Genomic DNA, 13,654 nt, shown 5'->3' with positions numbered 1-13,654 from the left:
TGATATCAATCCCATATGAGAGAAACAATATAATAATGTCTTCTGAAAAGTATTGCTTAATGTTGGGGTGTGCTTAGACTTTGGTACAAGTTCTGTTAACCTATCTCAGTTTCAAATATATCCCCATATCAGCCTGCTAGTAGTATCTTTATCTCTGAAAATTCCTTTTCTTACCTCTCTGACTATTTAATAAACATTCTAAACGTGTGGATTTACTAGCGTACCCTAAAATAATGAGAATCTAACAAAGTAATGCATAAAATATTTTTATTGAAATAACGACATGTAGAATATTAAAATAAAAATATATTACATACATTATTATACATTATTGATATCATTGACCAACTTTGGACATTTTGAAACTGTTCCATAGAATAATTCATCATATTCTCTTGATATTAAAGTTACTCTCTTCTACTAGTTCATAACCAGTAGAATAAGAATTAATCCATTTTGAGTCATACACAATTTTTACAGAGGTGTCACCCACAGGTTCAATATGCGTTGCATCTTCAATATTAATGGGTTCATTGACTATATGATCTATAGTAGCATCAATGTTCACATGCGCTTTGTTTTCCGTCAATCAATTTTTATATTTATTAGTAATATTGTCTGGCAATGCCCTTTTTATTTTGCCTGTGATGTTATTGTCTTTTGTCACATTATTTTTACTTAGAAAACAATTCTTGCACGTAGACATGATATGGTTTATAATGTTAGCAGAAGAGTATGTCTGTCTTCTTTTTAGCTTCCGTTGAATACTAATACCTGACAGATGACGATAGGATCTATCAATAGGTAACGTATTACCAGAGCAATAAGCTAGAAGTGGCCCCTCATCGTCAACTATTATTTTTATGTTGGCATTCTCTTTGAGCAATATCATCTCCGGATATCTCGATCACGCATATCCACCATCACCATTGTAGAATGCTTTTGGTATTCCAAAGAAATCTTAAACTCTCGCTGTCAGGACAACGCATGCATACATTTTCAATAGTGTCACCACGTGTACTTGTTTCATAGTTCAAATGCTTCTCCTTGTCAGTATTCAACGCAACGATAATGTTATCATGCCTACACACTTTCCTCGAATAGTTCATTTTCACTTTTTAAACTTGATGCAGGTGTTTATTCTTCCAATATGTGAAAATTACTGATTTAATACATGCAATAAACTAGGTAGTGTCGATAACCTACCATAGAGTACCACTGGGAAATGCACGTATATAAATAGCAGCCATAGAGTACCATTGATACATCCGCATTAATAAAAAAATAATTTTCCAAGTCCAAAAAATTCCAAGTCAGAAAAAGAAAAAAAGGAAAACGCCATTACTTTTTATTTTATCCCTGGCTTTATGTTACAGCGAGTTGTTAGTAGTAGTTCTATTTTCATATTTTTGTAAGTCATTTGTACTATGCCTTAAATATTTTCAGATCTTTTCATGATAAAACGTACCTCTGTTTCCCTAAGGTGGCTTGGTAGTGCAGTAAGTTGTTAGTATTAGTTGTATTTTCACCCTTATTTTTGCACGGCAATAATACTGTACCTTAAAAAATTTTTCGTTATTTTTCTTTGTAAAATGTATCTGTTTTGACCTCAGGTGGCCTTATGTTACAGCGAGTTTTCAGTAGTAATACTATTTTCATGTTTTTCTAAACCTTTTGTACTGTACCTTAAATATTTTCGGATATTTTCTTGATAAAACGAATGGGTTGTTAGTAGTAGTAATAGTATTTTCGTGTTTTTTGTAAACCCTTCATGCTATACCTTAAACATTTTCAGATATTTTCTTGATAAAACGTACCTTTGTTTCCCTCAGGTGGCTTGGTAGTGCAGTGAGTTGTTAGTAGTAGTTGTATTTCCACCTTTTTATTTACAAGGCATTCATACTATACCTCAAACATTTTCAGATATTTTCTTGATAAAACGTATCTGTATTGACCTCAGGTCGCTATATGTTACAGCGAGTTGTCAGTAGTAGTTCTATTTTCATGTTTTTGTAAACCATTTGTACTATACCTTAAACATTTTCAGATATTTTCTTGATAAAATGAGTGGGTTGTTAGTAGTAGTAATAGTATTTTCGTGTTTTATTGTAAACCATTTATACTATAGCTTAAACATTTTCAGATATTTTCTTGATAAAATGTACCTTTGTTTCCCTCAGGTGGCTTGGTATTGTAGCAAGTTGTTAGTAGTAGTTGTATTTTCACCTTTTTTTTGCAAGGAATTCATACTATACCTTAAACATTCTCAGTTAATTTCTTGATAAAACTTATCTGTTTAGACCTCAGGTGGCTTTATGTTACAGTGAGTTGTTAGTAGTAGTTCTATTATCATGTTTTTTGTAAGCCATTTGTACTATACCTTAAACATTTTCAGATATTTTTTTTATAAAAGGAGTGGGTTGTTAGTCGCAGTAATAGTATTTTCATGTTTTTTTAAGCAATTTATTCAATACCTTCGGTATTTTCAGAGTAAAAATTGTGTATGACTCAAAGTGAGGTAATGATTATTTTACTGGTTATGAGCTAAGACAACAGAGTAACTATTGTGTCAAGAGAGAACATGATGAATTATTTTATGGAACAGATTAAAAATGTCCAAAGTTGCACAATGATGTTAATAATGTATGTAACATATTTTTACCTTAATATTCTACATGTCGTTCTTTCAATAAAAATATTTTATGCATTACTTTGTTATATTACCATTATTTTTAGGGTACGCTAGCAAGTCAAACCTTTAGAATGTTTGTGAAAAAATCAGATATGTAACTAAAAACCCATTCAACAACCCAATAGCTCATGAAGTTCAAATAGCACATTAACCCATTCAAACGAAAGATTTTATTTTCTCTATCCTCGATGCTTTAACAGTAACCTAAAAGGCAGTGTTACTTTTCCATGGATACCTAAAAGCCGATTATGTAACCCATTAGCATGTTAAATTCAAACAACCCATTAACTCTTTCGAACAACAGATTTTATTTTCACTGTCCTCGGTGCTTTAACAGTAACCAACAAGGCGATGGTACTTTTCCATGGATACCTAAAAAGCCCATTCAACAACCCATTAGCACATTAAATTCAAACAACCCATTCAAACAAAAGATTTTTTTTTCACTGTCCTCGGTACTTTAACAGTAACCAATAAGGCAATGGTACGTTTCAATGGATATCTGAAAAGCCTATTCAACAACTCATTAGCATACTCAATTCAAACATCACACTAACCCATTCGAACAACAGATTATATTTTCACTGCCCTTGGTACTTTAACAGTAATCAATAAGTCGGTGTGGGTGGATCTTACCCCAACTCAACCCCCCAATCTTACTATGAATTGGTACTTGAAAGTTTATATTAAACTAAAATAATCGAAAAAGCGAAAACAACCAAGCCAAAAACCAAACTGTCGCCCCAACAACCAAATTATCGTACTTTTGTGGGACGATCTCACCACAAGTCAATCCCCGAAATTTGCTTAGAAATGGTACTTGAAAGTTTATAATAAACTAAAACACCGATAAAGCAAAAAAAAACAAGACAAAAATCAAAGTGTTGGCCCCACAATCAAATTATCCTATTTGTGTGGGAGGATCTCAGCCCAGCTCAACCCTAGAATCTTACTATGAAGTGGTACTTGAAAGTTTATATTAAACTAAAAAGCATCGACACAGGAAAAAAACAATACAAAAAATCAAAGTGTTGCCCCGCCATTCATTTGTCCTATTTGTGGGGGAGGATCCCACCCCAACTCAACCCCCGAATGTTACTATGAAGTGGTACTGGAAAGTCTATATCAAACGAACATTATCGTCAAAGCAAAAAAAAGAAAAAAAAAGGATGAAAAAAATCAAAGTGTTGCCCCCGCAACCAAATTATCCTGTTTGTGTTGGAAGATTTCAGCCCAACTCAGCCCCCAAATCTCACTATGAAATGGTACTTGAAAGTTTATATTAAACTAAAATCATCGATGAAGCGATAAATTCAGTTACTAAATTTGTCTGACATTTCGTTGTCAGACATTTCGTTGTCGGCTTAAAATGAACAAAGTTTAAACTCTGTAGATTCATCTAAAATTAAATTTCTGTGTCTGGTTCACGCATTAAAAATAAGGAATAATTCAACCTTTCACGAATGTCTACAGTCTATATCACATTTTCTGCACACTTAATTTAGTAGATCAGTAAAAGTGTTTAAAAATAGCTGTTTTCGATGAGCATAATTTTTGAAAATGGTGATAATTTTCTTTTTAATATTGATATTTATACCTGGATGTTTGCAAAAAAACAGTTGAAGTGGAAGTGTCTGAGGTTAGTAATGTTTAGAAGTCATAATCAGGAATCATTAGGTCAAGGGGAACTTTTAAAATGATAACATTCTAAATTGTCATATTTGATACTGTTAAGTAAAAAAAAGTGTCAGAATTGAATGTGTAATCCGTTCGCTCGTCCAAGTCCCGTAAGATGAAGTCTGATATGACGTTCTGACAAAATTGTTTTCTTACACTTATATCTCTTAATGGAGTCTCTATATTGAAATTGGTACTTGTGTATTATAGCGACCACAAACTAGAAATTTTAACTTTTTCCTATCCAAATAATCCATAAAATGTCTCAATCTGTTTCGCCCGAATATTCCCCTAAAATTTCTCAATCTGTTTCACCCAAATAGTCCCCTAAAATGTCTCAATCTGTTTCGCCCAAATAATCCCCTAAAATGTCAATTAATCTCTGACGATTGTTTTGTTTTGGCAACTGTGCTTAACAAGAGCTGACATATTAGGCATGAAGCGCAATCAACTTATACAGTTGGAATCATAACAAAAACAGATATTGCGTAGCTTATTTTCAACAACATCATATTACTTAGCCTAGTTTTCTAGCTCTGTGATTGGCCTAAAAATAGGCTTGTGGCTGCGACGTCACTTTGCCCTGTAATGAGAGAGGGCTTGCTACTAATATTAGTAGCCCTGAAAGTTTCAACTTAATCACATCAGTCGTTCTTGAAATATCGCTGAGACGTGTTATTGGCGGCCAGCCTGCCCATAGTGATTTTTTACTTAGTTTTAAAGCAACATAAACTTTCTCCTGAATATTTCTGCTTTATACCCTATCCCAGTCCTGAGATATCCCGCCTGTATTTCCTTAATACCTGGTCTGTTTGACAACAAGTGGATACACTTAAACTATTTTGATTTAGTTCAAAAGTAGCAATAGTAAAATCAGAAGCAATAGCAAAAGTGGTAGTAATATCAGTAGCCAATGGAGTTTTAGCTTAATACCTTAAGGCGTGGGGTATTGCTAGTACACCCTTTTCATAGCCATCACGTGCATAATGTTTCTTGATTCAGCTGAACACTGCCATCAACATTCCCTGGAAGTTAGACTAATACCCATAGCACGAGCAATATTACTAGTCATAGAAATAGAAGTAATAGTAGGAATATTACTATTATTAGTTTTAGTAGCAGTAGCAGTAATGGTATTCACATCATGTGTTTTTGGTCTAGTTCAGTAAGCCCTCCTCATTCGTTTAAACTTAGCACTTTAATCTGTTTTTGTGATACTACTGATTCTCCATTTTCATAACTTGCATGCACATAGTGTGTTTAGATCACAGCACATATATCTAGACAGTACGATCATCTCCAATTTCTACCATTAGACAAAGCCAGACTGCAATGCAGCTCCTCTAGAGAACATTTAAAACAAGAGAAAAACAAGCAATATTAGATTGTTGTATGGGTAGCACGCGTTTGATATCGGTATTCACAGCCTAGAGACAGTGGCAGATCCGGAGGGGGGCAAGGGGGCACTCCCCCCTAGCGTAGTCTAAAGTAGTGTAATTTACTTAAATAACGCAAGTTTGCGTTAATTAAACTTGCTCAGAGGAATCCAGTGTCTAGGGGATAAGGAAGAATACAACATGTTGAACAGATAAAAAACAAAAACAAAAATAATTGATCTGGCTGCAATAATAGAATAGTTTTTGTTTTATACAAGGAATCATAGTTTAGAATAAAAATTCCAACTAAATGTTTATTTTATTTCTCATAACTGGTGGTAGAGTCTCTCTATGTTTTTCACAGTTAAGAAGAAATTGACCAAATTTGCAGATCAAACCCAAACGACTTTCATGGAGGGACGGTAGTTGCAGGACAGATAATGCCGATTCAAACTTACATATGCGTCTGAAAGAATAGCTTGAAAGGCTTTTTTTGTAGTGACTCAAGTTGATCGCTTAGGTAACTTTTGTTGTTGACTCGATGGCCCCACACAGGGCAAGCATACTCGAGAATTGGTCCGATATATGTAAGACAAGCCGTCTTAAGTTGGGACACAGAAAAACCGAAACGACGCAGTAAGATAAGGGTACGCATCGCACCATTTGCCTTTATAGTGATTGTATCAACATGAGTACTATAAGAGCAGTCAACGCTAAATGTGACACCGAGAATTACAGCCGAAGATACACAAGGATACGGTGGAGAAGGACTGACAAAGTCCCTCTTAAGAGGATTAAAGTGAAGGATTTTGGCTTTTCGTTCGTTGATTTGAAGGTTGTTGATAGTACATTGGTCTTTAAAGCTGCTAATTATTGCATCACTTAATCGGGGGAATGCCTCGGAGTTTTCAATGAGACATTTCAGAAGAACTGACAAGTCGTCCACGTACTTAAACCTGTCCTCAAACTCAGAAAGGACAAAGTTTATAACTGCTAAAAACAACAGCGCCGCAAGTTTTGTGCCTTGTGGAGCACCACACATGAGCTCAGCCCATTCGGAGTCAGTATCTTCAGAGAAAAGGCTGTAGACACACTGGACACTGGAAATGGTCTTGCAAAAAATTTATCACTAAAAGGAGAATATGCTTGCGTGCACCATTGTGCGTAAATTTGTCACAGCTATGAAATTGCGAATAAGGTCAAAAGCTTTTCGGTAATCCACTAGGAGAAGATCGACAGTTGCACTTCCTCGGTCAAGCCACTTGACAATAAGGTGATACATTCTCACTAAGTAAACAGTCGTGCTGCTTCCTTTCAAGCATCTGTACGGATATGGGTCAAGAGAAGGAGAAACCTGTGACATCAGCTCGCGGTATACAAACGTTTCTGCCACCTTAGACAGGTTTGGGGTTATTGAGACAGGTTGGAGATGGTCGCAAGATTTGAGACTCTTCGCTTTGGTTATGGCCGGAACGTATGCTCTCTTCCAAACACTAGGGAACACCTGCTCCTGGAAACACTGGTTAATAATGAGGAGAGTGGCTTGGCAAGGTAAATAGCAAATTCACATAACAACTTTAAAGGAAGCTCACCAGGATAGGACGCACAGTTCCTATTCAGCTTTTGAAGTCCCTTGTAAACGGCAAACTCAGAAATTTCACCTATATCACCAATCTCTGCTTCAGCAATGAAAGACTCGATTTCTGAACTGGTGTTTGACGGAAAGGTGGTACAAATACCAACAAAAAAGGAGTTCACTTCCGTAGCTGATAACAAGGTATCATCCTCTTTCAATACCCTTAAGCCACTGGGTGTCGTTTTACCAGCAAGTCTTTATACTAGGCTTTCTTGTACTTCTATTTAGAAATTTAAGCTTTGTTAAGAAGCCAACAGAGTTTCTTAGAAAGTGGTACGATTTCGATTTCTTGGTTAAACCAAAAAAGAAGAAAGAAAAAAGCAAAACAACAATCTCAACCCAATTAAAACAAAATGAAAAGAAAAAAAACTTAACCCCCCTCCCTTTCTCCAAAAAAGAAAATCCTAGAAATGCGCACGACTAGAATCATTTGTTTTAGCATCTGCTAATATGTCATATTGAAGCTTAATAATTAAGCTTCAGCAAATTATGCAAGCAAGGCCAATGGTGGATCTAGTGAGGGGCCATACCACCTCCCCTCCCTCTGGCTCCAAACATGCCCTGGACAAAATAGAGTTTGATTAGCAGCTCACAATAAACTTGGTAACTAGAATGATTAAATGATTTTAAATAATCTTAACACAATTCGGAAACATTCCAAGCTTTATACAAAACTTATGTGTAACCCGAAACTGGAAAGATAATGAAAAGAGTCGTAAGGATTAACTTAACGAGTCATAAAAACGTTTTCTGATGAGAAGTTTTACGTAATTTGCAAGTTCGTGGCAGATTATTTACAACAATCATAACAACAAGCATTATTTTATATTCTTCTTATAATACAAATATAATTATTTTGATATCCTTCAATTTTCTGAAGACTCACCAAGAATTTCACGACAAACATTTCTTGACAGACGTTGGGTATTTTCTTGAATTGGGCTATTCCGCCAGTTATTAGAAGAAAAATAAACGTCCTACATCACATTTCGAAGGATATTGTTATGGCCCAAGAAAAGAATATAAAAGAGGAAACATTCTAGGGAATATTTTTTTTTACCAAGAAGATAAAAGTTTTGACGCTCTATGGCACAAAATTACTATCTAAAATCACAGATAGTTGTGAAACCTAATAGATAATCTGTGCTAAAAGTATTAGGTTGGCCCTTTGTAGTAAAACATTTTGTGGCGAATTTCAAATGGTCCCGCCACTTCGCGAGTCCCTTTCCCACTGTTAATAAAATTTTGGCTAATTCCCTGTTGCAGCGTTGATCAAAAGTTAGCACTGGAAATGTATGTGTTTCCTAAAACTTAATCCAAACCCCCCTTTTAGAAATCCTAGATCCAACACTCAGTCAAGTCATAAGCTATACCTGTGAGATGGGACAGTAGAGAACCACTTCGCCGGCTCACCCCCTTTGTTTCTGCTTTCACAATCATAAATAATACAGGTTCGCACCATTTTTCAAAGTTGCTCGAACTACTGAGAAATATACAATGAAGCACTTAGCCAAAGGAAGTGGGAGGGCTTTTATACCAGCCGAGACCCTTGGTGATAGTAGTACTAATAGCAGTAATAGTAACAGTGACTAATAGTACTGCTACTAATTGTGTTAGTAGGAAGATAGACTGTTGCAGAGGGGGAAAGGGGATATTAAGGGTGATTCCCGTGAAAAAGTGATTTTCCTTATTGTACAAACCCACATAGTGCAACCCATGCTTCTTTTTTCAAATCATCGGCGAGAAATACAAAATAAATCAATATAATATTCAAGGTGACTTGATAAAACTAATGAAAATAAACTAAATATTTAACATATAATAATATTAATTCCTGGAATCTGAGGAATTCAAGATGTTTTTTCATTTTTGTTTTTCAAAATTATAAGTATAGTAAAAATGTGCACAGTGAAATTTGTTTATAAAAGCCCAGATGATACAATAGGCTTTAGAAATTTTTTGATTAAGAGAGGGAAGGGGATAGTAACTATGCTTCTGCTTGAGTAATTTTATTTGTTTTGAGTTTGATTAGAATATTCCATTAAATTTTTACAGGTTTTAAGATTTATTTATTTATCTATATAAGTATCAGTTATCTTTATGTTTGTTACGATCATTTATTTTAATTTCTGTCCGTTATTCGTTAATTTGAATTAAAGTCGCTTTGAGTTTGAATTATTACACGAGACCAATTTTGGTACTTATGACGCATAAGAAAATATACAAGATGACAAATGACGCCAAAGAGCTAAAATAAAAGGTATTGAACAAACGACCACAAGACTAATATTGAATGGCAAACGATAATGTTTTACACCAACACCTGTGGATAGAAGATATACCAAAATAGCAGTGTCGCCGGGCACCTAAAGCAAAAGGCACGGTAAAAACTTCTGAGGTACAGATTAACAGAGTAGAATATGCTGTTAGAAAACATTCGACAGTAAGTATCACAACAAAACACAAATGCAAATGACGGACAACGAAATCCGCGGTTACAAAACGAGTGACACCAAGTATCATATCAAATCATAAACGAAAATAACACGCAACGAAATATGCGGCTAGATGAGAAGCAACAACAAGAATGATAATGAATCCTAAACGATGATAATACGCAACGAAATAAGGGCTTATGAGAGTTTCAACACGGGCTTTAAGATTTATTTATTCATCTATATAAGTATCTGTTATCTTTATGTTTGATACGATCATTTATTTTAATGTCTGTTAGTTTTTGAGCTTCATTTATTCTTTAATTTGATTTTAAGTCATTTTGAGTTTGAATAATTATAGGAGAACGTTTTTGGCATTCATGACACATGCAAAATTATATAAGATGACAAATGACACAAAACAGCTAAAACAAAAGGCATAGAGCAAAGGGCACAAGAATAACATTGAATCGCAAACGAAAATGTTGTACACCGAAACCTGCGGATAGAAGAGGAATCAAAATAGCAGTGTCGATGGACACCTAAAGCAAAAGGCATGGTAAAACGTCTGTGGTAAAGATTAACAAAAGGAAACACGGTGGAATATGCTGTTAGAAGGCATTCGACATCAAGCATCACAGCAAAACACAAATAAAAATAATTGACAACAAAATCTGTGGTTACAGAATAAGCGACAGCAAGGATCACATCAAATCGTAAACGGAAATAACACGCAACGAAATATGCGGCTAGATGAGAAGTAACAACAAGAATGACAATGAATCCTAAGCAAAGATAATACGCAACGAAATATGTGCTTATGAGAGTCTCAACAACGAGCATCACAACCAATCAAAAACGAAAATAGTTCATAGAGAATTCTGCAGCTAGAGGACAAGCAACAGCGAGAATCAACATGAATCCCAAACGGAAATGACGCACAACAAAATACATTGTTAGAAATCTTTTGACAACCAACATGATTAATCGAATAGGAATCAAATTCATGCAAAATTATACAAGATGGTAGATGACTCGAACAGCTAAAGGAAATGGCATGGAACAAGTAACAGCGAGAATCACATTGTATCACTAACAGAAATATTGCACAATGAAATCTAGGGTTAGAATACCAATCAAATTACAATGTTATGTGAAACTGTTGATAATAATGAATGAATTCGAACATATCAAGCAAAAGGCATGGAAAAAAATGTCTGAAGTAATAATAAACAAAATGAAGTGCAACCAAATATGCAGTTTGAAGAAATGTGACAGCAAGCATCACAACGAATCGCAAATGTAATGATAAAAAGCGAAATCTAGTTTTTAGAGAAGCAACAGCGAGAATCACAGGAAATTTTAGGAACGAGGCCGTATCCAGAGGGGAGGTAGGGTGTTTGAACCCTACCGCCCGAAATGTTTGCCCGACTCGTAAGAACGTAACAAAATGAATACAAAATTTTTTTACGAATATAAGCAAGTAAAATTTTTTTAATTTGTAGCCCCCCTTCCTCCCCCCTCCGTATAAAATTCCTTTAGTAAAAAACCCACCGAAAAAAAATTCCTGGATACGGCCCTGCTTAGGAGAATACAAAAATCCAATAAAGTGCATAATTCGATAAACGGGAAGAAGGAATTGAATTTACGCCATAATTCCTTAATTCAACTGAAATTGCTAATTCCTTAACTTCTGAATAAAAACTAATCAATAAAGCGATAATTATGATAATCCGTAACAACTTTAAACATTGACTGACGGATTTTTTAATCTTATTGAACTATACACCGTTTTGGCAACTTTTTTGTATAAATAGATGCATTTTGAGCTCATTCGTTAAAAAAAAAGTTGTTTTGTTATTTAAAAATAAATTATGAAGTCAAAAACCAATCAAAATAACTCTTTTCTTTCTGATTAACTGATTTCTGGTTCTAGATTCTAATCAAAATATCTCGAAAATTTTACAGCAGATCACCATAAAAATCGGAGGTTTTTTACAGTAAGAATAATTGTCAATTTTTTTCAAAACTGATTGGCCTTGACAAGTCCCCCTTGCTTCCCTTCAAGTCCAATTAAAAATATACTTGATCCCGTCCCCCCCCCCCACTCAAATACACATTTAGATTTGTAACTGGATCCCTTAAGCCGTTGAATTCCGTTCAAGGGATATTGGAGATAGGGTGTTTTAATAACATAGATGCATTTAATTTTTTCATATTAAACTTACCCTCTTCCCCAATTAATAAATCAGCGTCAGATCACCCACCCCCACCCCTCTCAACAGCCCCTGGAAGTTTTAATTTAATGATCATATTGAGTCGTTCCCGAAACATTGTATATACACCATTGACAATCGGACAGTAGATATTGCCTTTTAATCTATCTTTCTACTCAGCCAGGCATAAATTGTACGTCCCAAGAGAGCTTGAGGTGCAAAAAAATTACTTATATGAAGTTGTATTACATAGCAATACAAGATGTTTGCAGCCTGGCCACGCACAATATCCTTTGATTATTTTTCTCTTCTGTTCCGTGCATGAGGTCCCACAGTAACTTACAGCGCAAAGCGTTATTTTTGCCTGATATGGAGACGAAAATTATTTACCCCTTTCTCATTACCCCAAAACTAAAATTGAGCTTCCCTTGCCCCACTATCACCCTACCTTTTTCCAACAGTATCTTCAGCAACTCTACCTCCAGTCAAACTCAAGAAATTCCAGATACAGTAATTCAATGGTCTGGAAAAACACAGTATGTTTGACTGACCTTCTTTTCAAAAGTAATAACTTAAAATATACTTGACCCCTACCCTCCTTCAATGCTCCCTCAGTTTTAAGTTGGTTCCTTAAACCGTTAAACTTCATTCCCAAGATACTACAGATATAATATTTTGACAGCCTGTTCGTAAATGATGTCTTTTGATTTGTCTTGCTAGTTAGGCCTCACATGAGCTTACAGTGGAAAAATACCATTTCTGTCAGAATCACAGATAAGAATTGTTTAACCCCCCCTCCCCTCCACCTCCAACTTCATAATTCCATTCCCATACCCCATTCTCTCCTTCCTTTGTCTAACATAAGCTGAAAATTTTAACTATATCCCCGAATCCGTTCCCAAGATACCGCAAACATGGTATTTCAATGAACTCGATAATCATATCTTTCGACCTACATATGCCCCCCCCCCAGTAAAAATCAAACTTTATTTAACCACCTGCCCTTCTTCTCTAATATTCTTTCAACATTTCAACTCAATAGCTTAGGGCTTAGGCCTTTCCCAAGGTATTATAATTAATTTGAAAAATAAACAGCACATAGTATTGGGCTTACTCTGGTACACGTGTCGTTTCAAGAGTCTGTCTCTTTGGAAATTCTGGGAATCTTGGCATAACGGACGGTTCATAAGAGGTTAGAGCTCGCTCAAAATACAACTAATAAGGAACGAACAATTTTTGACCATTCTATTCCCGTGCTTTCTTACTCCCATCATGGAATTCGAGCTGGAGCTTCCAGTGCCAAACAAGCTTTTTTCCTTATGCCTATTTGTGAAGAACGAGCAACGTGAATAATTTAGTGCCCTAGTGGTTGTGGCTTTAATTTTTTTTTTTTTTTTTGTGTTATCCTCTACGTATTCAAGATTCTCTCTCCTTACAATTGCAGCTTTTCTTATGCTTCTAGGTATTCTCATTTTAGCACAAAAATTTCGAAATGAAGCAAACAAGAAAAAATTTAAAAATAACTAATTTTAAATACCTTTAGAACAAGAACAAGAAGAATAGCTGCATATAACCCATCCATTCTTAAGATTTATCTACAACTAGAAAATCATAATAAAAAC

At 35.1% G+C, this 13,654-nt stretch overlaps 1 protein-coding gene across 1 annotated transcript in view; it reads right to left on the bottom strand.

Moving 5' to 3' along the window:
• Window positions 1-13,653, bottom strand: part of LOC148956787 (brachyurin-like) — a 625,076-nt gene extending 611,423 nt beyond the window's left edge. Inside the window, exon 1 of the mRNA XM_089087334.1 lies at window positions 13,570-13,653. Within this exon, the coding sequence (XP_088943460.1) occupies window positions 13,570-13,614 (45 nt within the window). The 5' untranslated portion in view covers window positions 13,615-13,653. The remainder of the gene's footprint in view (window positions 1-13,569) is intronic.
• Between the last annotated feature and the right edge of the window lies 1 nt (window position 13,654).

Source organism: Artemia sp. Qi Xiang Cuo, chromosome 1 (genome assembly GCF_049724085.1).
Source record: "Artemia sp. Qi Xiang Cuo chromosome 1, ASM4972408v1, whole genome shotgun sequence".
Lineage (NCBI taxonomy): Eukaryota > Metazoa > Arthropoda > Branchiopoda > Anostraca > Artemiidae > Artemia > Artemia sp. Qi Xiang Cuo.
This window is presented reverse-complemented; position numbering and strand designations above follow the sequence as displayed.